Source organism: Dromiciops gliroides, chromosome 1 (assembly GCF_019393635.1).
Source record: "Dromiciops gliroides isolate mDroGli1 chromosome 1, mDroGli1.pri, whole genome shotgun sequence".
Classification (NCBI taxonomy): Eukaryota; Metazoa; Chordata; class Mammalia; order Microbiotheria; family Microbiotheriidae; genus Dromiciops; species Dromiciops gliroides.
The window spans coordinates 68,095,889-68,118,963 of NC_057861.1; the positions used below are offsets into that span (position 1 = coordinate 68,095,889).

Here is a 23,075-nt window from a genome sequence, read left to right on the forward strand (position 1 = left end):
AAAAAACAGAAGCAAAGTAAATTTTAAATGTACTTTCTCTTCATCATCTGTTATCATCTTATCAACTACAGTAGTGGCCATAGCCTTCTCTTCCCACCCTCAGCTAGAAAACACAGGCAAAACCCCCTAGTGCCCCAAACATATTCCTGGGCTAAGTTCCCCAGTAGAATTTTAGTCCAAAAAATTCTACCTATATCTTTACTGAACCCTTTGAAATCTTGCTCTCCAAAAGTTCACAGTACAGGTCAAATCCTAATCAGCCTTCCTTTCCTTCTCTATCACAAATTCTAAGATGGAACAGACATTTCCCAAGGTTCCTATCATTTCCACCCCAGAAATCAGTTCTTCCATGTTACTTTTTCCATCATTTGAAGATTGAAATGATCATTTATATAAATCAATCATTATGGAGCTACTTCGATTTGTCTAAGAGATGGAGACCTCCAAGAAATTATAGCGATGATTGAAGTCCCCTATCATTACTAAATAATGCTTTCTACAATGTCTGTCAGTCTCTTTTTTTCTCTCTCAGAGGCAATCGGAGTTAAGTGACTTGCCCAGGGTCACCCAGTTAGTAAGTGTCTGAGGCTGGATTTGAACTCTGGTTCTCCTGACTCCAGGGCTGATGTTTTATCCACTGTGTCACCTAACTGTCCCATGTGTTTCTCAAACTTGTTTATTTTCCCTTTTTGTCCAGGTGACCAGTAGTATATCTGTTGTTATCACTTTCATTTCTATCTCTGCTGATCTTTACTAAAGGCATTTTCTTAACATATAATTTTTCTCCCCATTTTCCCAAACCCACAATTTTATATATCCTGCTCTTCTTGAATAAGGTATAACATTCAAGAAACATTTCAATCAACAATCTCCATCCTACCAATTGTCAATTATATGAGTACACATTTGCCTGTTAGCATTAGGGTCTCAGATTTACTTTATTACCACTACTCTCTGCAAGGTAGTGATGAGCCTTTCTTTAAAAGATTACAATTCATCACAAGTTTTTGCTCCAGTATAAAAAATAAGAGTCTAGGGTAATCTCAATGTCACTATAAAGATCTGAACTGCAATATAGTACTTATAAATTACAAACTCATACTCATATGGCATAGCAGGGCAAAAATGTTACTTTATGAGTACCCAGCAGTAAATGCTTCTAGGTAATTAAATAAATATGCCGTGATTCTTAGTACATGATGCTCCCCCCCCCCTTTTTATACACTGTCAATCTGGAAAAGGATTGCATAGGACTAAAGCCTCATCATGGTCCATTTCATGTCTAGCTGGACCAAAAAAAAAATCATAAGCTAGTACTAAACCTTTTGGTGATGTCAAATAAATGAATTTATATTACCAGGTGATGTAAACATTCATTCTGACATTCTCATTATAACCAGACATCTATAAGCCAGACAAAAATAAACAGAAGGGGGCAGCTAGGTGGCGCAGTGGATAAAGCACTGGCCCTGGAGTCAGGAGGACCTGAGTTCAAATCCGGCCTCAGACACTTAATACTTAACTAGCTGTGTGACCCTGGGCAAGTCACTTAACCCCAATTGCCTCACTTAAAAAAAACAAAACAGAAAAGGAGGTAGTACATCTCCTCTGCGTATTTGGTTGAAACTAGCATTTCTTTTTTGTTGTCATTGTTGTGTCCAACTCTTTGTAAACTCATTTGAGGTTTTCTTGGCAAAGATAGTGGAGTAGTTTGCCATTTCCTTCTCCAGCTCATTCTACAGATGATGAAACTGAAGCAAACAGGATTAAATCACAGCTTTTCTGAGGCTACATTTGAACTCAGGAAGATGAGTCTTCCTGACTACAGGCCTTTCATTCTATCCACTGTACCACCTAACTGGCCCTACATATTAACAGTACAGCTAATTCTCTTAAGTGTCAAACTAATCCAAATACTAAATAAACCATGAACTGGTTTAAAAAGAATTAAAATAAATAAACCTAGCTGCCTTTACTCATCTTTGTTTTCTTCCATGCCATTTTCATCTCCTCATGTAACACATCTGTGATATCAGAGTACAAATGTAGTAACTCCACTGTTAATAGTGAAAAGAATTATTTATTTGAAAATTTTACACATCTTCTTCATGTCTTATCTGTTTTGCCTTCCAGTTTCATCCTTATAAGTAGCCTGGATGACTTTGCTTAGTTAGTTCCATTGTTAGCTTTCTATAATTTGTTTTTCTTTTCCTTATAATTTGCTTCTTAATTTTTTGATGTAATAACTACTTAAAATTTTCTAACATCATCCACTATTTTACAAATCATTTTATCTTCTAAACTAGTGGTATCCTAACCTTCTATACAGTTAACCTGTGATCCTCCACAAAGTTACCCTAGTGATCTTTACTCAGCAAATTCCATTGGCTCTCTAACATCTCTAAGATGAAATAAATTCCTGTTTAACATTTAAAGCTCTTTACAACCTGGTCCCAGGAGGAATTTCTAAAATATACTGAGCAAAGATGGTACCAGTGGAATAAATGTGCAGCCTCTGATTCTGAAAGATAGCTCTCATTTGAATTTGTAAGTTCTGGTATAGTCTGGTTAATAATAAATTTCATTATTTTATACTCACAACTTGTATTTAGAGACAAATAATGCATTAGCTAAAAAATTCTCAGCAATAATGAGATTTGAAAACCTGAATCTGAAACGATAGTTTGGTAGTTCAAGGAATTGTTTTTTGTTCTCATAACATTTCAGATAGGTTTTTAAATAAAAAGATTAAATATATTCTACTTGATTCTTGTTGATCTGACTTGACTCCGAAGGGTGGGACTAGGACCAATTACATAGTTGTAGGAAAGAAATAATTTCAGTTCACTATAAGAAACAATTAGCAATGTCCCAAAACAAAACAGAGAACAATGCACTTTCCATCATATATTATCTTTGAATTAAGGACTAATTGATGGTATATGAAAAAATGTTTCTATTTACGGACTACAGCTTGAAATATAGGAAGGATAGAATACTGACAAGAGATGGAATATACCTAACAAAGTCTGGTGAAAGTCTATTTGCCTAGTCTTGCAAATTTAACTATATTTAAAAAGGGAAAAGAAAAATGGCATATGTATATTCAATAAGCTAGATATCCTAGGAAGCAAATATGAAGTAAGAATAGCAGTAAAGATGCTCAACAGAAAAAAAAAAACACGAAAGGAGGCAACCATAAACCTCATGACTTTAGATGTCCATATATAAATGACAAAATATGACAAAGAACCAAGGGGAACTAGAGAACCTAATTCACAAATGCAAGAAGACAAGTTCTCCATCCGACCTCACTCTCCATTGTCCCACATATCTAATCAGTTGCCAAATCTTGCTTCGACCTTCATAATGACTCTCACACATACCTCCTCTGCACTCACATGGTCACGACAGACATTCAGACCCTCATTTCTTGACTGGACTATTACAATAGCTTCCTAATTGATCTCCTGCCTCTAGTCTCTCCCCTCTCCAATGCATCCTTCTCACAGCTGCCAAAGTGATACTCTGAAATCCCTTGTTCAAAAAGCTCCAGGGACTTCCTAGGGCTTCTAGGACCCACATACAAGCTCTTGTGGCACTTAAAACCTTTCACCATCTGGTTCTGACCCATCCTTCTAGCCTTCTTGCACATTATTCTTTATGACCTCTATATTCCAGTCAAATTGGTCTTTTTGTACATCACATATGACATTCTCTCTCCCATCTCTATACCTTTTCAAAAGCCATTCTATGCCTAGATATGCTCCCCTCTCATCTCTGCCTCTCTAGTTTCCTTCAAAACTCAGCAGAAAGGCCACTTTTCATATAACGCCTTTCCTAATCTTCCCCACTAACACTCTGAAAAAAATTATAGTCGATTCTTATCATTTGAGTTAGTTCTACTCTATAAAGTCATTGCGAACACTGAATTAAGGAATACTGAACCATTGCTACTAGGGGAAATACAGAGTTGGGCTCCTGTGAGTTTCTGGTCACAACATTCATGTAACACTTTCTGGAGCAGTCTCACATGCAGAGGAGTCAGCTTCCTCTTCCTTTTTCTGGATGTGCTGTATTGTTGATTGATTAACAGAACTCACAGCCAACAGCACTAGCACTCACTCGTGCCTGAATGAAACATATGGCACCTCACAGTCTTTTTGCTTAGGAACACTAGACAGCACTTCAGCACTATGCTTGGGAGTCGTTTTAAACATCAAAATCACCAATAAAAAGCACAAAAATGTGAAAAATGTGACACTAAATAGACTGAGAAACAAGAAGGTTAGAATGTCACCTTGTTCAACCTCAGCTAGGAACATGTCTGAGAAAACATTTTTATGTGTTCAAACTGCTTCTTCCCAAAAGAATATAAGTTCCTTGAGAACTGGGACTTCTTCATTTTTGTCTCTGTATCCCCAGAGCCTAGGCTGGTGCCTGGAACATAACAGGTACTAAATACATGCTTATTTTTTTATTGGTTGTCCTCCTAAGTGTCACTGAGATTTGATAGGATGAGACCCCATGATGAGAATTCATCACTGGAAGGACATACATATTTTGAAATGAGAGAAGTAAAAGGAAGGGTTGGGGGTGACAATAGTAGACTAATGCTTTTTATTAGGAAGACAGATTTTTTTTTGTATTCAAAAGATTTACTGCACTAAATACCACAAAGAACTAGATTAAAATGATACACTTAAAGCATGTGAGGAAATCCAAAAACGAGAGAGGCTGAGAAGAGGTTTGGATGGACAAGAAGAGGTCAAGAGGCAGCTGAGGAGACGGCAAAGATTGGAGACTAGAGAGGGGGCTACAAGGATGCAGGAGAAGACGAGAAGGACTAGGAGCAGAGAAAAGAGAAGCCGAAGGGCAGACTGACGGAACAGACAGACAGAAGGTCGGTGAGAGAGAAACACAGGGGTTCAGCAGTGGCAGTGAGGAGGAGGGGAAAGTTAGAGGGATTCACAAAGTGAAAGGGTACAGGCAGACTTAGAAGAAAGTAGCTGAGCAGGGGAAGTGTAACGTGCCCCGAGGCCGGAGGTGGCCAAGGCCCTTATTGTATTCAAAAAAAGCAGGTGGGAAAGAGACAGTGGAAAGAGACATGCCGCAACGCAGTCAGGTTGTACATTTTATTTCCCTGTATTCTTAATTTTAAATAGTATCTCATAAATAAACTCTGCTTTGATTATTTAGTTAAGAGGCTTCTTAATATTTTGCTTATCAATTTGGGAGTGGAGCAGTGTGGTAGAACTTTATAAACGGCCCATACTAAGTTAATAGCAGTCAGATAGCCAGTGAGTCAAAAGTCCCCAGATTAGTCCTCCAGTCGGCTTTAGCCCCCAAATTAGGCTAGTCATTCAAAATATTTTCACATTTGAATGGCAACTGCAGAAGGACTTACGGCCCAATTATAATTTCTCTAAGATTACAATTTTTTATATAATCATTTTTCATATATCCAATTATATAATTTTTCAAGATTAGATTAGCTAGTAAATAATTATATATTTTTTTACAAAACAAAAATGGCAAATAAAGATTTGATATCTGATAAATAAGGTGATACTAAGACAACACCTATCTGTCCTTGATGAATGCAAGTCACCAGAGTCCAGTAAACTAGATCCCAAAGTACAAGATGTGACAATTGAGACAATTGACCTCTAAAAGACCATGGAGAACACAGAGGTTTGGAAAAGGGCAAATATCCCAATTTTCAAAAAGAAACAGACTTTGGAACCAATGGCCCAATGCAACTGACTTCACTTCCTTTCAACATTCTGGAATTTATTGTTCAAGGGAAAGTTACTGAATATCTAAAATTGGAAATGGTGCCAACTTAGTTTCATCAAGAGCAAGGCATCCCAGATTAGTCTCATTTCCTTTGACAAAGTTATAAAACTGTAGAGTTGAGGAGAATCCTGTAGTTATAGAGATTTAGCAAAGCATTTAACACAACCTCTTATAGCACTTTGAGGGAAAAAGACAGAAAAGTGAGTTACATGATAGTACAGTCAGTTGGATTTAAAGATCTATGTTGGGGCAGCTAGGTGGCACAGTGGGTAGAGCACCAGCCCTGGAGTCAGGAGTACCTGAGTTCAAATCCGACCTCAGACACTTAACACTTACTAGCTGTGTGACCCTGGGCAAGTCACTTAACCCCAATTGCCTCACTAAAAAAAAAAAAAAAAATTAAAAAAAAAAAGATCTATGTCAACTTGGAAGGTATCCACTGGAATACCCTAGGTATTTTATCAATAACATGTTTATCAAATCTGTGGATGACACAAAAAGCAGTTAAATAGGAAAGAGAGCAGTGTCATGAATACCCATAGAAGAGATAGTATACAACAGTACCAAAGTGGTCAATAGTATCAAATGCTATAGGTCAGTTAAGATGAGAACTGAAGAGAGAACATTAGATTCAGCTATTAAGTGATCACTGGTAAACTTGGAAAAAAGTTTCAATTTAGTAATAAGGTGTGAGAAAATTATTAATAACAGGGGTTTGGGGACTTGCCTGGGGCCCCCACTGAGAGATCCAGGGCTGAGGTCAGCCCAGAGTCAGGAAGTTACCTCACTCAAAACCACAACTACCTGAAAGCCTTGTTCCTGCAAGAGTATCTGTTCTCTGGCTCTGAACTCAGAAAACTGCACCCTCAAATCCAATGAACCAACAGATTTGAGTGATGCTAGCCAATTAGCTTTGAAGAATGTGTATGGGTGGGCTCTGCTCCTGCCCACAGCAAGCTTGTTTGGACACTCGCTCTTTTTTGGGCCCAGGAACTTGGTAACAGAAGACTCAGCCCTCTAGGGTTCCCCATTTTCTCTCTTCTCTCTCTTCTATTTCCTAGCTAGGCTTTCTTGTCTTTCAGAGCCATGTGCGCTCTCTTTACTAATATTTAATATACTTTAATAAATGCTTAATGTTCCCAAACTGGTACAGAAGCCTCTAATTTCTAAGTAACAAATATATGATAAACCCCAGCTAATTTTCCCTATGCTTGGGACAGAAATAGGACGACTACATATAGTTTTACTCACCACAAAGGTAAAAAGTCAGAATGCAAAGTAGTCATAAGGGAAAGGAGAGAAAGTAGAAGCAGCTTTTTTAGGTGCTTGGCTGAAAAAAGGAGGAGCAACAAAGGACAACGGCATATGAGCAAAGTAGGGTCAAGTGGAGATCTTTTAAAGGATAGAAATGACCAGGGCACATTTTCAGGCAGCAAGGGCCAATATACAGAGAGAGATTTCAAATGAGAGTGGTTATGATTAAGGGGGACAAGCTACCAGAGGAAGGCAGGATCAGGGGAACAAGTGTAACCGCTAACATAGGCAAGAAGGGCCACCTCTTCATCAGAAATAAGAACAAAGGAGTAGAGCAGAATGAATGATGTCAAAGGGGTTTTGAGATGTAAAACAGGAAATAAAAGGAAACTCAAGGTGGAGATCCTCTTTTTCAGTGAAGTATGAAGTAAGGTTTTGTACTGAGAAGATGGGAAAGGTGTAAGAGATTTAAAAGAGAAGTAAAGTTTCACAACAACTGCTGTGGGAAGTGAGACTTGCTCATTTGAAAAGAGATAACAAATGTGCACAGTTTTATGACTTCTTTTAGCTGCATTCAGCAGCACATGGAGTATGAACACAGAAACAACTGACGGGGATAATAACAGAGTTAGAATTTGGCAAGGCGTTGTCAGGCGTTCTCAGTGGACAAAGCAAGAAATTCAAGCCCAACAGGGGAAGAACGATTAGACATCAATCTGACTAAAAAAAAAAACCTGAATGTTTTGGTGGACTGCAGGCTCAATGAATCAAGAGCATAACAGAGTCAGCCAAAAAAGCTAATGCAACATTAAGAAGAGGGTCACTTGAGGCAGCTAGGTAGCGCAGTGGATAAAGCACCAGCTCTGGATTCAGGAGTACCTGAGGTTCAAATCCAGCCTCAGACACTTGACATTTACTAGCTGTGTGACCCTGGGCAAGTCACTTAACCCTCACTGCCCCACCAAAAACGAAAAAAAAAAAAAAAAAGAAGAGGGTCACTGACCAGGACTAGGGAGATAGTTCTGTTGTGCTCTGGCTTGGTCATATCATATCCAAAGTAGTGAGTTCAATTATGAGTACATTTTAGAAAATCCACCCAAAAGCTTCAGAGCATATAGACAAAGGAAATCAGGATGGCAAAACCCTTCAAATAATCATGCCACAGAACATTATGCTGAAGGAATGTGTAACATAGAGAAGGGGAGACTTAAAAAGCATGTGACAGTAGCCTTCAAGGACTCTGAAGAGGGATTAGACTTGTTTTGCTTTGTCCCAAAAGGCAAAACAAGGTGTAATAACTTGATGCTATAGAAAGGCAGACTTAGGCTTGACATAAAGATAAACTTGCTAAAACCAAAATGGGTCACTGATGAATAGTCAGCCCCTCTCTAACAGAGATCTTAAATCAAAGGTTGGAGGATAATGAATAAGTTACTGTATGACTCACAATTAAGTCTTGATGATGCTCTTGGTATTTTAAAGGACACAGACCTAGGTTCCTGTGTGGGAATGGGTTGGACTATGGTGTCTGTGGCACTTTCCATCAAAATGGAGATTTTATGGATGCTCAGGTGGGGTTGGACTAGATAGTGTCTCCAAGGCTCCAGGATTCTATGCTATGGAGGGGACTTTCTGCTACAGGTAAGGAGTGGAACTCAAGATTCTAGAGGCAGCATGGCCCAGGGGATAAAAGGACAGACTCAGAACTAGGAAGATACTGACTAGCTGGTCAACTCAGGTCAATTAACTTGACTTCTCTCAGCCTGAATTTCCTCATCTGTAAGCACTTTCTCTCAACTTTGTGCTTCCCCCTGTACACAATATAATAAACGGTTTATAATTTTCAGTGTCACATCCTTAATGCTGTGTGAAAATGGTGACAGTAAAGGAGAACCAAAAATGCAAGATTCCTAAAATGGGGCTAAAAGCCAAGCAACTTGTCATGAAAAATCCAAATAGAAATTTTTAAATGAGCCCATACAAGTTCTTATTTCAAACAGCTCCAGCCTGGCACTTGGGCCATCAACTGACACTTTCTACTTCTCTTCCGGAAAGACAGTTGACTGTCAGGAGCAGTTCTCCGAAGCAAGGTAAAATACTCACTATAATAATAATACCTTTAAAATCCTCTGGGACTCACAATTAAGTCTGACTATCCCATCCTGTGTGGAAGGGAAAAAATGCTTAATGATGCTCTTGGTATTTTAAAGGACACAGGCCTAAAATTCCATGTTCTAGCCTTCTGGTCTGCACTCTAGGCAGCAAATACTGTTCTTGGTGCAATGCCTGGACTTCGTTGAAAAATAAAATGATATATGAATTCAAGACACAACTGGAAAAAGCAGTCCAAACACAGAAAAGAACCATGGATTTTCAAAAGACAGTCAGGGATGGACTTGAGGGCACATACAAGCTCTTTAAGAATAAGAATTATTTCATTTTTGTCTTTGTATTCTCAGTTCCTAGTAGTGCCTTCCACACTAGATTCTTCTTTTTTTTTGCAGGGCAATGGGGGTTAAGTGACTTGCCCAGGGTCACACAGCTAGTAAGTGTCAAGTGTCTGAGGCTGGATTTGAACTCAGGTCATCCTGAATTCCGGGCCGGTGCTCTTATCGACTGCACCATCTAGCTGCCCCACACACAATAGATTCTTAATAATTTTTTTTTAATTCTTTTTATTTATTTATTTAGTTTTTTTTTTTTTTAGTGAGGCAATTGGGGTTAAGTGACTTGCCCAGGGTCACACAGCTAGTAAGTGTTAAGTGTCTGAGTCCGGATTTGAACTCAGGTACTCCTGACTCCAGGGCCGGTGTTCTATCCACTGCACCACCTAGCCGCCCCTTTCTTTCTTTCTTTCTTTCTTTTTTTAAAGTGATTGATTCTTAATAATTTTAAAAATTAAATGGACTATGATCTCTGAGAATGAGTGAAAGAAAATAATCATTAATAATGAATTTCTTGGGACCCAGAGACCCAGTTTTAGTTGCTTTCTCCCCCTCACCCCAGAATGTTGAGCCCTAGGATGGGCCCAGGTGAATAAAAGAAATGGAGATAGATTCTTTTGTCAAAGAGCAACTCTGTGCACTGCCCACACAGTAAACACTCATTAAGTGCCTACTACAGGTCAGGTACTGGGGACATGAAGAAAGGCAAAAGGCAGTCCATGGTCTTCGAGGAACTCAGTCTAATGGAGACAATATGAAAATAACTACATGGTCAAACAACTATATTCACAATTATATCTATATATTCACACACACACACACACACGAGTTCTATATAGGATAAACTGGAAATAATTAACAGAGGGAAGACACTAGCACTAAGTGAGATTTGGAAACACTTCCTGTTGAAGGCAAGATTTTAGCTGAAACCAAATAAGGCAAGAGGTGATGAGGAGGGAGAGAATTCCAGGCATGGGAAACAGACATCCAATGAAAATGCCCCAAGTCTGGAGATGGCATGGCTTAGTGAAGGAACAGCAAAAAAGACCAGTGTCACTGGACTGCAAAGTGTGTGTGTGTGTGTGTGTGTGTGTGTGTGTGTGTGTGTGTGTGTGTGAGAGAGAGAGAGAAAGTATAAAAACAACTGAAAAGCGGAGAGGTTAAAAGGACTTTGAATGCCAAACATTTAAATTTCATATATACTTTATATTTGATCCTGGGGGTGGAACCACTGGAGTTTACTGAGTAGATCAGACCTGTACTTAGGAAGATCACTGATGGCTGAATGAAATGTCAAGAAGTGATACCTCTTGTGGGGAGAAAGATGTGGTAGGGAGATCAACCAGTACGCTATTACAATATAGAAAGAACCCTGGCCTAAAGAAATTGAAGGCATGATTCAGCAAGAAACTTTTTATATTTCCATAACACCACAAAGTCCAGCTAATCCTTCAAGTTAAAACCTTTGGGAATTCAAATGAACACAAAGTTGCTGTTGTTGTTTAGTCATTTTTCAGTCCAACTTTTCATGACTTCTTGGCAAAGATACTGGAGAGGTTTGCCACTTCTTTCTTCAGCTCATTTTATAGATGAGGAACAGAAGTAAACAGAGTTAAGTGACTTGCTCAGGGTCACACATCTAGTAAGTGTCTGAGACTAGATTTGAACTCAAGAAGAGGAGTCTTCTTGACTCTAGGCCTAGCACTCCATCCACTGTACCACCTAACTGCCTAAACAAAGATTTACTATGCAACCATTATATGTACTGTACTAGATACTAGGAAGATAAGAAGTTTTGATAAGATATCATCCTTGCTCCCCTTGAGTCTTTCTTTGGGGTATAAGGCACCTAATAAAGATAATTATAATAGCTAAAATCATTCCATTAAGCACTTTAAAATCCCCAAAGATTGGGATCTCACTTAGAAATATTAAATTCAATAAGCACATATTAAGTGCTTACTCTATACACATAACACTATACTAGAGAGCTTGACTTCAGGGAGCTCAACTGCTCAATACAGGTAGTCTCCAATTTTCTTTACTAAGTAACATTTCATCTCACAAAAACTTTCAGCTACTTATCCAATGACTTCTGCCAATGACATCAAGTATGTACAAAAGTAGAAACACAACAGTAAGTGCACTGTTTCACAATCTGCTTCTCTGCATCATTTTTACATCATAAAACTGGTGACCACCAGTACCAGGTACTTCTCTCTAAAGATAAAGAAGGAGTTAACAAACATTTAAGTACTCTGAGTATGCAGGTAGGATGACTCCAAATCGGGCCAGGGCTCAAATGAAGAGAAAGAAAAGGTAGATGGAAATGGTTCCAAAGACAATTTGCTGTCCTCAGTCACTGGATGGAATTGACCTTGGGAGTTCCAAGTTGAGAATCTGGTTCCCAATTTCAAAAGCCTTAAAAATAAGGTTTGCTAGCCATCAGAGTCTGGCCATTCAGTTTCCAAATGAAACTTACATGTCTCTCTTTTCTATCAAGTTCAAAGAGACTGTTAAGGGCTAAAATTCTAGCTAAACTGTCTAAAATATCTACCATTGGGTTTTTTTGTTTGTTTGTTTTTGTTTTTTTTTGCGGGGCAATGGGAGTTAAGTGACTTGCCCAGGGTCACACTGCTAGTAAGTGTCAAGTGTCTGAGGCCGGGTTTGAACTCAGGTACTCCTGAATCCAGGGCTGGCGCTTTATCCACTGCGCCACCTAGCTGCCCCTGTCTAAAATATCTAAGGAGTGGTCGCCAATAAATTATAAACTTTAGCAAGAGTTAGACTTTTAAGCATTTATTAAGGAGAATAAGAATTTGATAAAGAGAGAGAGAGAAAGGCCTAGGTTCCTATCTATTAAAGGGAGAGCGCATTTCTAGCTCCCTTCTCCACCGGAGTCCTCAAGAAAGAGAGCGAGACAGAGTGCCTGGCTCTTCCTTCTTCCTCCCACTAGCAAACGTCACTTCCTGACGCCAAAGAAAAGACGCATGTTCTTGCCCTCAAAGACCTTCCTTTCATGGCAGAACTTTTCTACAGTGTCTCCAGCAGGTGGCGTCATTCCAATCATTACAAGACAACAACATGAGACAGTCTATCAATCGATAAATCAAGTCTGTTTAATATTGTGGTTTCTGAGAAGATAAACAAGGGACTAACAGTTAGCTCTGACAAGTACTCTCAAAGTTAGATCACTTATAAAGGAATAGGCAAAGCAGGTGCATCTTTCCACCATAATTCACACTTTAACCACCAAACTAGTATCTCATATACTTCTAAGGGTAATCTCTCCACATTTTCTGTTATTTGAGGACAGGACTGACAGAATCATTTCTGTCCAGAGGAAGAAAATGCTGCTGCTGCTGCTACTACTACTACTACTACTACCACCACCACCACTACTACTACTTGGAAATTCCAGCAAACAAGGAAAGAGAAGTATAGGGTGGTAACAAGCTTGCAGACTTACTAGGCAAAACTGAGATAGACAGCTAGAACTTGTGGATTCCTGTCTCAGCATGCCATCTGACACCATAAACCAACACATCTATAGAGCAATATTAGTTCCAAAATAAAACACTGGTTGGAAAGGTAGAAGAAAACAAATGTTTATTAAGCACCCAGTATTGTGCCAAGCTACAAATATCTCATTTGAACCTCACAAAACTCCAGAAGCTAGGTAGTATTATTACCCTCATTTTACAATTGAGGAAACTTGAGGAACACAGGGGTAATTTGCCCAGGATTACAATCGATAAGCGCTTGAGGCCAAATCTGAACAGGGGTCTTCCTGATTCCAGGTTCAGTTTCCTATCCACTGTGCCAGACAGTAGCTGACAGTAAAGAAATGATTTAGGAACAAAAATCCAAACGAGTATTAAACACAACTCAAAGAACCTAGTCAACATGACTTAAATCAGTTCCTTCACATAAAATAAACTAATTCAAAGATAGCCACATTTTATTTATCTGGGCAAACATTGTCCCAGCTCCAAATAACAACAATGCCATTCCCTGTGTATCTCTCCTGTTCCCCATCTGCCAACACCAAACAATAGGACTTAAGAAAAAAATATATAAAATAATAACTTTAAAGAACACTGTTAAGACCAATCCTCTTTCCAGAAGACCAATGAATGAATCCTACCCTATGAATGAAAGACTGCTATCTACCCACTGATAGCTAAATGATAATAATAGGCAGACTGAGACACATTTTAACATATCAAAACTAGGAATTTCTTTTTATTTTTTAAAAAATTTAAATTTCATTTTATTAATTTTTAATTTTACTTTTCTTTTGCTTATTTATGCATTTTTGTTACAGAGGGTTTGTTTTTATTTTCTTTCTTTCTTTCTTTTTTTGCACGGCTATGAGGGTTAAGTGACTTGCCCAGGGTCACACAGCTAGTTAAGTGTCAAGTGTCTGAGGCCGGATTTGAACTCAGGTACTCCTGAATCCAGGGCCGGTGCTTTATCCACTGCACCACCTAGCTGCCCCTGTTTTTATTTTCAATCAGGGGCATTGGGAGGGAAAGAAAAATACTTGTTAACTGAAAAAAATATATTAAAAAGAATACCTTTGTGGCTAGCTGGAAAGAGCTATTTCAACCAGGAATTCAATATATGTCCAAAGTCTGAGTGAATGTTCTTTCAGAAACCATTTTCTTGCTTTGTTACACATGAGAACTAATACTACTCAATGATTTAACCCATAATAGTCACTAAGCCTGTTTCCCACCAAAACAGACATGAGTCTTTTCTAAACTCTTAAAAGTGACAATATGAACCTGGCCAGGTTTCCATAAAGCAGGTGTTCTATAATGGAATGGATTCCTGTAGAAATAGCACACAGCTTCTGTTCAGGCCAGCCTCCAGTTGGGTGAAGTACCGGAGCTCTCTTTTCTAAAGTTGATCGATGTTTTGAAAAAATTGTTTTGAGTTCACTCATCCTAAGATATTCACTATGGAAAGTTGCATGAATGACCAAGAAACTCTACTCTTCACCCAACACTAATAGTTAAGTATTAATTCCTTTGAGTTAAGTCCTTCACCAAAACTTTCTTGTGGCATGAAGGTGATCCTGGGTTCCCTCAGGTGAGGCCGCTGGAGTTCAAACTTCAGGAAACCCTACCCAAGCCCAAAAGCAATCAAGCACAGGGCAGGCAATAAGCTGTGTGCTCTGTCATGTGAGAATAGACTTAAGGTCAAAGAAGCTTCACAGAAGAAAACTGACCAGTAGAAGTATGGTTAGGGTACAGCAATTCAGGAAGACACATCTACATGGTATGAAACAAGGGGTTGTGCTGTTTAAGGAAATACCCAAATGGTCAGACTTGGAACTGAGTTCTACTTATCAGAAGAAAGCCAAGCCCCTTCAAAGTCAGGAAAATCAAGACAACTCCAACCCCCTATCTAGCCAAGGAAGAAACAAAGTCAAAGGCAGCAAATTCTTTACCTTGTTCTTGAAGTGAACTTCAATGGGCATGATGAAACCCGCGTAGCCAGACTCCTCCACTTTGTAAGGGGGCTCTTTGCACACTAAGGAGGAAGAATTGGAAAATGTTAAATTCCCAACAATAACTACCTAGCCAGTATCAGCTTTATTTTCCAAGCAACCTTATTTACTGTCTGCTGACTTGATAATTAGCTGCCTTTTCAATGATAAGGGGATTTGTGTGGCTGGGCTTTCATTCAAAAATATCAAATTCCACATCCCCCTTTCCATGCCCCAAAACACTAGTTATCTGTGAAGGGTAAAGTTATAAGAGTCTAAAGGGGTAAAAATAAACACTAGAAAACCGACTCAGCTAGAATCATCTAGAAGTCATCTAGTCCAGGGGTTCTTCACCTGGGTTCTGTGAACTTTTTCTTATAATAATAGTATTTCAGTATGATTAGTTTCCTTCCTAATCTTATGTATTTTACATATAATACATTTAAAGACATTATTCTGAAAGAGTTCATAGACTTCCTCAGACTGCCAAAGGGATCCCATGCCACAAAAAGAGCTAAGAACCCCTATTCTAGTCCGATAACTTCCTCTTAAAGATAGGGAAGGAGAAACCCATGGAGAAGAAGGGACTCGCCCAAGTTCATAGAGTCAGGACGAAGTGCAGAATGCAAGTTTCCTGTCATTCTAGCCCTACTTGGGCCAATGGCCCATTTCACCACACCTTGCAAGTTTTATCTTTGGTATGAAGTATTTTGGGACAAGCTCTCACTTCAAGACTTCGAACATGTGGTAGAGTTGGGAACTGATCCAACCATTCTGGAGAACAATGCCCAACTATGCCCAAAGGGCTTTAAAACTGTGCATACCCTTTGATCCAGCAATACCACAACTAGGTCTATATCCCCAATAGATTTTTAAAAAAGGAGAAAGGACTTATATGTACAAAAATATTTATAGTAGCTCTTTTGGCAAAGAATTGGAAATTGAGGGGATGCCCATCAATTGGGCTGAACAAGCTGTGGTACATGATTGTAATGGAATATTACATATAAGAAATGTTGAACAGGCTAATTATAGAAAAACCTGGAAAGACTTATTATAAACTGATACCAAGTGAACTGAGCAGAACCAGGAGAATAACGTACACAATAACAGTAATACTATGATCAACTGTGAATGACTTAGCTATTCTCCACAATACAATGTTGCAAGACAATTCCAAAGGACTTATGATGAAAAATATTATCTGCCTAAAGACAAAGAACTGATGGTGTCTGAGTGCAGATTTAAGTATTCTATTTTTTACTTTCTGTATTTTTATGCCTTTGGTCTGTCTTCTTTCATAATATGACTAATATGGTAATATATTTTGTAAGATTGAACATGAATAACCTATATCAAATTGCTTACCATCTGGGCGGGTGGAGGGTGAGGGAGGAATAGAGAAAATTTGGAACACAAAATTTTTAAAAAGTGAATGCTTAAAAATTTTTTTTTTAAAAACATTTTTAAATAAAAAAAATTGAATGCTAAAAATTGTTTTTGCATGTAACTGGGGGAAAATAAAATATTACTTAAAAAAAAAAAAGGACTTCCAACATGAAGACTTTCCTGATTCTTCCCGACTACTGGTGCCCTCCTTCCAAAACTACCCTGTATTCATTCTGCATGTTATATTATGTGACTATATATACACATACACACATATGTATGCATATACATCTATGTATATATAAAGTATATGCATGTTTTCTCCATTAGAATGTAAGATCCTTAAAAGGAAAAATTGTTTCATTTTTGTCTTTGCATCCCTAGTGCTTAGTACAGTACCTAGAACATAGTAGGTGCTTGAAAAAAATGCTTGTTGGTTGACTGACTTCTCTGTAAAGCTAAAATTCTTTTTTTTTTTTTAGAGAGGCAATTGGGGTTAAGTGACTTGCCCAGGGTCACACAGCTAGTAAGTGTTAAGTGTCTGAGGCTGGACTTGAACCAGGTACTCCTGACTCCAGGGCTGGTGCTCTATCCACTGCGCCACCCAGCTGCCCCGCTAAAATTCATTCTAACCCCCAATTCTGTAAATGAGACAATTTTGTCCATTTCTCTATATAAAGCAATTCCTAAAAAAGACAGTTATACACTAGGATGAATGCTGTGTGTTCTGGATGTAGAATCTGAAGATAGATCTATATGCAATTCCCCCAGATCCCGATACTAACTAGCTACATTGCCTTCATCAAGTCACTTCACTTCATGGTGCCTCAGTTTCTGTATCCCAAAAATGAGCATAGGGGGCAGCTAGGTGACGCAGTGGATTAAGCACCAGCCCTAGATTCAGGAAGACCTGAGTTCAAATCCAGCCTCAGACACTTGACACTTACTAGCTGTGTGACCCTGGGCAAGTCACTTAACCCCTGCTGCCCCACCAAAAAAAAAAAAAAGAGCATAAAAATACCTGTACCTCTTAGGACTAATGTGGGGAGTTGCAATGAGAGAATATAACATGCTTGATAAACCATTAAACAAAATTCACTGAACTATTATCACTGCTATAAAAAAAAGGTCAAAGTTGAAGTACCAGAGTCTGTGTTTCAATAAAAATGATGATTTCATATACAGCCAAATATTCCTGATTTCTCCTGCAAAGTTTCACTGGTTCTTCTAATTGATCATAGAGGTTATCTAGATTCAACCCCCTCATTTTTACAAAAAAAACTAAGGTCTATAGAGATTAAGTGACTTGCTTAGGTTATATAGATAATAAGAAGCTAAGGTAAGATTTGAACCCAGGCTTACCTGACTGACTCCAGGGAGATAGTATATACTATGCTGCTCCTGAGACAAAATACCACGTAAGTGGGGTAGCACATTCTAGCCCCTTCTTTACTTGAGGAGAGCAATACATTGCTAAAAAGGCCAATTCTCAAGCCCACAGCTGTGCTTAACTGTGCTCCTGACTTCTCCAGAAATTAAGAGAACTAAGACTAAGGTGGTCAATTTCTCTAAGACCTTGGATGGAGGCTTTCCTAAACCAGTCAGCAGAGTAGGTTTTTGGCAGGAGTAGTGAAGGCCTCACTATAATCTATCTCTATTCTCTACTGTATACACTATCTATATTCTAGCACTCAGTCATCCTCTCTGTAAGTAGCAATGTGAAATGTAAATGAGGTCAAAAGCATCAGAATCTGGGGTCTTAGAATAGTTCCTGAATGTCCTCTTCAGCTTCACTTTCTTTTTTGCCTCCTCTCTGTGTAATAAACCATTTCTTATCAACATACTCACACCTGCCATGGAAGCTACTGAAGCAATCTGCTACAAGTCCATTGCTTATTATATATAAAAACTGAACTGGGACACCAGTTCTCATTCAGGTTTTCTTGGAGACTGAGGCTTACCCTAAATCAATCATTGAGTTAATCAACTGTTTTCATTTACTACTTACAATAACAGTTGAAATCTCCAGAGTATGCTAAATTTTATAAACCATGTACCTTACCACAACCCTATAAGGTAGGCAAGATACCCCTGCCTCCCCTGTAGAAGAGGGGCCTGAAACTGCATGTCTAGGTGATGTTCCAAAACAAAGTCAGCAAAACTTGAAGCTAGCTTTCCTGACTCTAATGCCAGTACATTTTCTATTAAGCCACTTTTTCTAAGAGGGGAGGAGGGGAGATACATGTTTGACTAGTAGACATCATAAAATCAGAAAGCAGACAATGAAGAGCTAAATGCTATAAAACCTGAGGAAGTCTTAAATGGCTTATACCTAGTTAATGGCACCTCAAAGTATACAGGAGTGCCCATTAAAATCACAAAGCAAGCAGTGGCTTCACTTCTAGATATAATCACGAAAGGCCTCCAGTACCAGTGCTGGCTCAACCCCACTTACTTGAAGAAATCCATAGCAGCTTACTAAATGTCACCAATGCCACACCTCTTCAGAAGGGCAAAGACCTTGTCTTTTGATTCACTGGCATCCCCCCATGTTATCCACCAAAATGTTCTATACACACAGGATCACAGAACTAAGGAGAAATGAAATCCCTCCTCAATATCCTTGTTGAAGGAAACCATCCAAAGAAAAACTAAGTGAGGAATTAAAAGAAAAAAACTAAGTGAGGAATTAAAAGAAAAAAACTAAGTGAGGAATTAAAAGAAAAAAAATAATAAAAAGCACAAACTGGAATCTAAGGCAGTGCCTATCAATTGAGGAATCACTGAGCAAACAGTGATATATGAAGGCAGTGGATTACTGCACCATAAGAATTTATGAAAGAGATAAATTCAAAGTGTAGTAAGTAGTATGGACTGGTACAGAGTGAAAAGAACAGAACCAAAAGAATAACTTAAGACAGTAGCACTGTAAAGAAAAACAATTTTGAAAGAGTTAAAAACTCTCATCAAAGAAATGATCAAATACGTCTAGAGGACATAGATTGATACTATCCAACTTCTGATAGATAGGTGATGGACTCAAGATGTAGAAAGAGAAATACATTTTTGACCATGGCCACTGTGTGGATTTGTTTTGCCCAACTATGCTTATTGATTACAACTGTTTCTTTTTAAAAAATATCTTGGTTTTTGGGGCAGCTAGGTGGCGCAGTGGATAGAGCACTGACCCTGGAGTCAGGAGGACCTGAGTTCAAATCCGGCCTCAGACACTTGACACTTACTAGCTGTGTGACCCTGGGCAAGTCACTTAACCCCCCATAGCCCCGCCCCCCCATCTTGGTTTTTAATTGGGAAAGTTAAGGGGAGAGGAGTCTTAGATACAGTAATGCATGCCCGCCCCCCCAAAAGTCACTGAAAAAAAATTTTTTAAATGGAGAAAGAAAATGGAAGGAAGCATAGACAAAAAGGACAGTTTTTGAAAGTAGTGTGTAATTTATTATATATTTTTAAGGAAACGGGACTATCCTGCTTGCCTGCATTTTTTGCTTGTAGTTTCCTTATCTATAAAGTGTTCAAAATAACAGCACCTACCTCCCAGGGTGGTTGTGAGGGTCAAATGAGACAATTATAAAGCACTTAGCATAGTGGCAGGCACATAGTATGTACTAAATAAATGTTAGCTATTATTTTTATAGTATGTATAATAATATCGCACAGTATTATTATTGTTGTTATTTGTCCCTCCTTCTTGAAGAGGACCATGACATCAAGTGATGTCATGATTTGCAATGAATTGGATTTAAGTGAGGGAGGGCTGTGCAAGGTCAGGACGACTGGAGATGGCCCTGTATGTTTTTTAAGGCAATTACGGTTAAGTGACTTGCCCAAAGTCACACAGCTAGTAAGTGTGAAGTGAGGTGAGATTTGAACTCAAGTCTTCCTAACTTCAAGGCCAGTGCTCCATCCACTGTACCACCTCTCTCTCTCTCTCTCTCTCTCTCTCTCTCTCTCTCTCTATATATATATATATATATATATGCACACATATACATTTTTTTTTAATTAGCCCCAGCAATTAGTAGAGTGCCTAGCCCATAGCAAGCATTTAATAAATGTTTAATCTGTCCCAAAACAAAAAAGAGCTCAAGTGAAGCAGAACCCACTAAGGTGGAACGATATGCCTCAGGAGTTAAGAGTGAGGCAGATCACTGCACCTTTGCATATGTCTCATTGTTAGAAATGTTTTCTCACATTTAGCTTAAACTGTTCTCCCCAACTTCCACCTGCTGCTAATAGCTCTGTCTGATGGAGTCAAGCAAAATTCATTCATTTATTCATTCAACAAGCATTTGTTAAGCATCTACCATGTGTAGCACACTTTGCTCAACGGGGATGAAACAAAACACAGTCACTTCCCTGAAGGAGCTTATACCCAGATAACTTAAAAAAAAAAAAAGTATACACAAGGGAACTAATGAAAAAAATGCACAGGAGGGTGGGCTAGGTGTCCCAAATCTGAAACTTTACTATAAAGTGGCAGTAGTCAAAACTATTTGGTACTGGACTAATAGAGTGGAGGATCAATGGAATAGGTTAGGCACAGGAGACACAGTAGTAAATGACTTTAGTAATGTACTATTTGATAAACCCAAAGACTCCAGCTTCTGGGATAGGAACTCAGTATTTGACAAAAACTGCTGGGAAAACTGAAGATAGTATGGCAGAAACTAGGCATAGACCAACATCTTACACCTTATACTAAAATAAGGTCAAAATGGGTACATGATTTAGACATAAAAGGTGATACCACAGGTAAATTAGGAGAGGAAGGAATGGTTTACCTCTTAGATTTATGGAAAGGAGAACAGTTTACGACCAAACAAGAGATAGAGAATATTATAAAATGCAAAATGGATGATTTTGATTACATTAAATTAAGAAGTTTTTGTACAAACAGAAGCAATGCATCCAAAATTAGAAGGGAGGCAGAAAGCTGGGAAACAATTTTTATAACCAGTATTTCTGATAAAGGCCTCATTTCTAAAATATATCAGGAACTAAATCAAACTTATAAGAATCCAAGTCATTCACCAATTGAGAAATGATCAAAGGATATGAACAGGCAATTTTCTGATGAAGAAATCAAAGTTATTTATGTTGCCACATGAAAAAATGCTCTAAATCACTATTAATAAGAGAAATGCAAATTAAAACAACTTTGAGGTACTACCCAACACCTATCAGATTGGCTAATATGACAAAAAACAAAAATAATAAATGTTGGAGAACCTGTGGAAAAATTGGAACACTAATGCATTGTTGGTGGAGCTGTGAACTAATCCAACCATTCTGGAGAGCAACTTGGAACTATGCCCAAAGGGATATAAAGCTGTGCATACCCTTTGACCCAGCAATACCACTATTAGGTCTTTTTCCCAAAGAGAGCATAAAAAAGGGAAAAGGACCCAAATGTACAAAAATATTTATAGCTGCTCTTTTTGTGGTGGCAAGGAATTGGAAATTGAGGGGATACTCATCAATTGGGGAATGGCTGAACAAGTAATGGTATATGAATGTAATGGAATACTATTGTACTATAAGAAACGATAAGCAGGCAGATTTCAGAGAAACCTGGAAGGACTTACATGAACTGATGCTGAGTGAGATGAGCAGAACCAGACCATTGGATACAGTATCAACAACATTGTGTGTAGACTTGACTCTTCTCAGCAATACAATGGTCCAAGATAGTTCCAAAGGGCTCATGATGGAAAAAGATCACCAAATCCAGAAAAAAAGAACTATGGAATCTAGACGCAGATTGAAAGATACTATTTCTGGGGGTTTTTTTGTTTTTCTTTTTTGAGATTTTTCCTTTTTGCTCTGATTCTTCTTTCACAGCACGACTAATGCAGAAATATGTTTAATGTGATTGTACATATGTAACCTATATCAGATTGCTTGCTGTCCTGGGGAGGGAGGAGGGAGAAAAATTTGAAACTAGAAATCTTATAAAAACAAATGTTGAGGGCAGCTAGGTGGCGCAGTGGATAAAGCACCAGCCCTGGACTCAGGAGTACCTGAGTTCAAATCCGGCCTCGGACACTTGATACTTACTAACTACCTTGGACAAGTCACTTAACTCCCATTGCCCCGCAAAGAGAAAAAAAAACCAAACAAACAAATGTTGAAAACTATCTCTACATGTAACTGTAAAATAAAAATATTGCTCCTTTCATTAAAAAAAAAGTATACAAAACAATTCCAGGGAGAAAAAAGCACAAGCAACTGGGTTGGGAGTGAAGAGGGTTTCAGGAGAAGAAAGGGCAGAGGAGATCAACAAAGGTCTTGGGTAGGAGGCATTAAAGGGCATTAAAACTGAACCTGAAAAAAAAAAACTGAACCTGGAAAACAACTAGGTATTCCAAAAGGAAGAGTGAAGAGAGAGAGATCACATTCTAGATAGGAGCAAGTCTCTGAAAAGGCATAGAGGTAAGAAATAGAATGCCATCTATAGAGAACAGCAAGGGGCCAGTTTGGCGCCTACAAAGAATACATAAGTAATATGAAATGATTTGGAAAAATAAGTTGGAACCAGATTGTGATGGTTTTTAAAAGGCTATTCTCAGACTATAAGGAGCCAGTGGAGATTCTTAAGCAAGGGAGAGACATGATAAGACCCTATGCTTTAGGAATATCATTTTGGAAGCTATGTATAAGATGGATTAGAG

At 38.4% G+C, this 23,075-nt stretch overlaps 1 protein-coding gene across 7 annotated transcripts in view; it reads right to left on the minus strand.

Moving 5' to 3' along the window:
* The window catches only part of MLLT1 (MLLT1 super elongation complex subunit), a 100,283-nt gene that overhangs the window by 65,523 nt on the left and 11,685 nt on the right, over positions 1–23,075 (minus strand). For all 7 annotated transcript variants that reach the window (XR_006356380.1, XM_044003311.1, XM_044003305.1 and 4 more), the window contains exon 3: positions 14,956–15,038. Coding sequence is in view for 6 of the 7 variants with exons in the window: in XM_044003311.1 (XP_043859246.1) it covers positions 14,956–15,038 (83 nt within the window). In the remaining variant the exon portion in view is untranslated. The remainder of the gene's footprint in view (positions 1–14,955; positions 15,039–23,075) is intronic.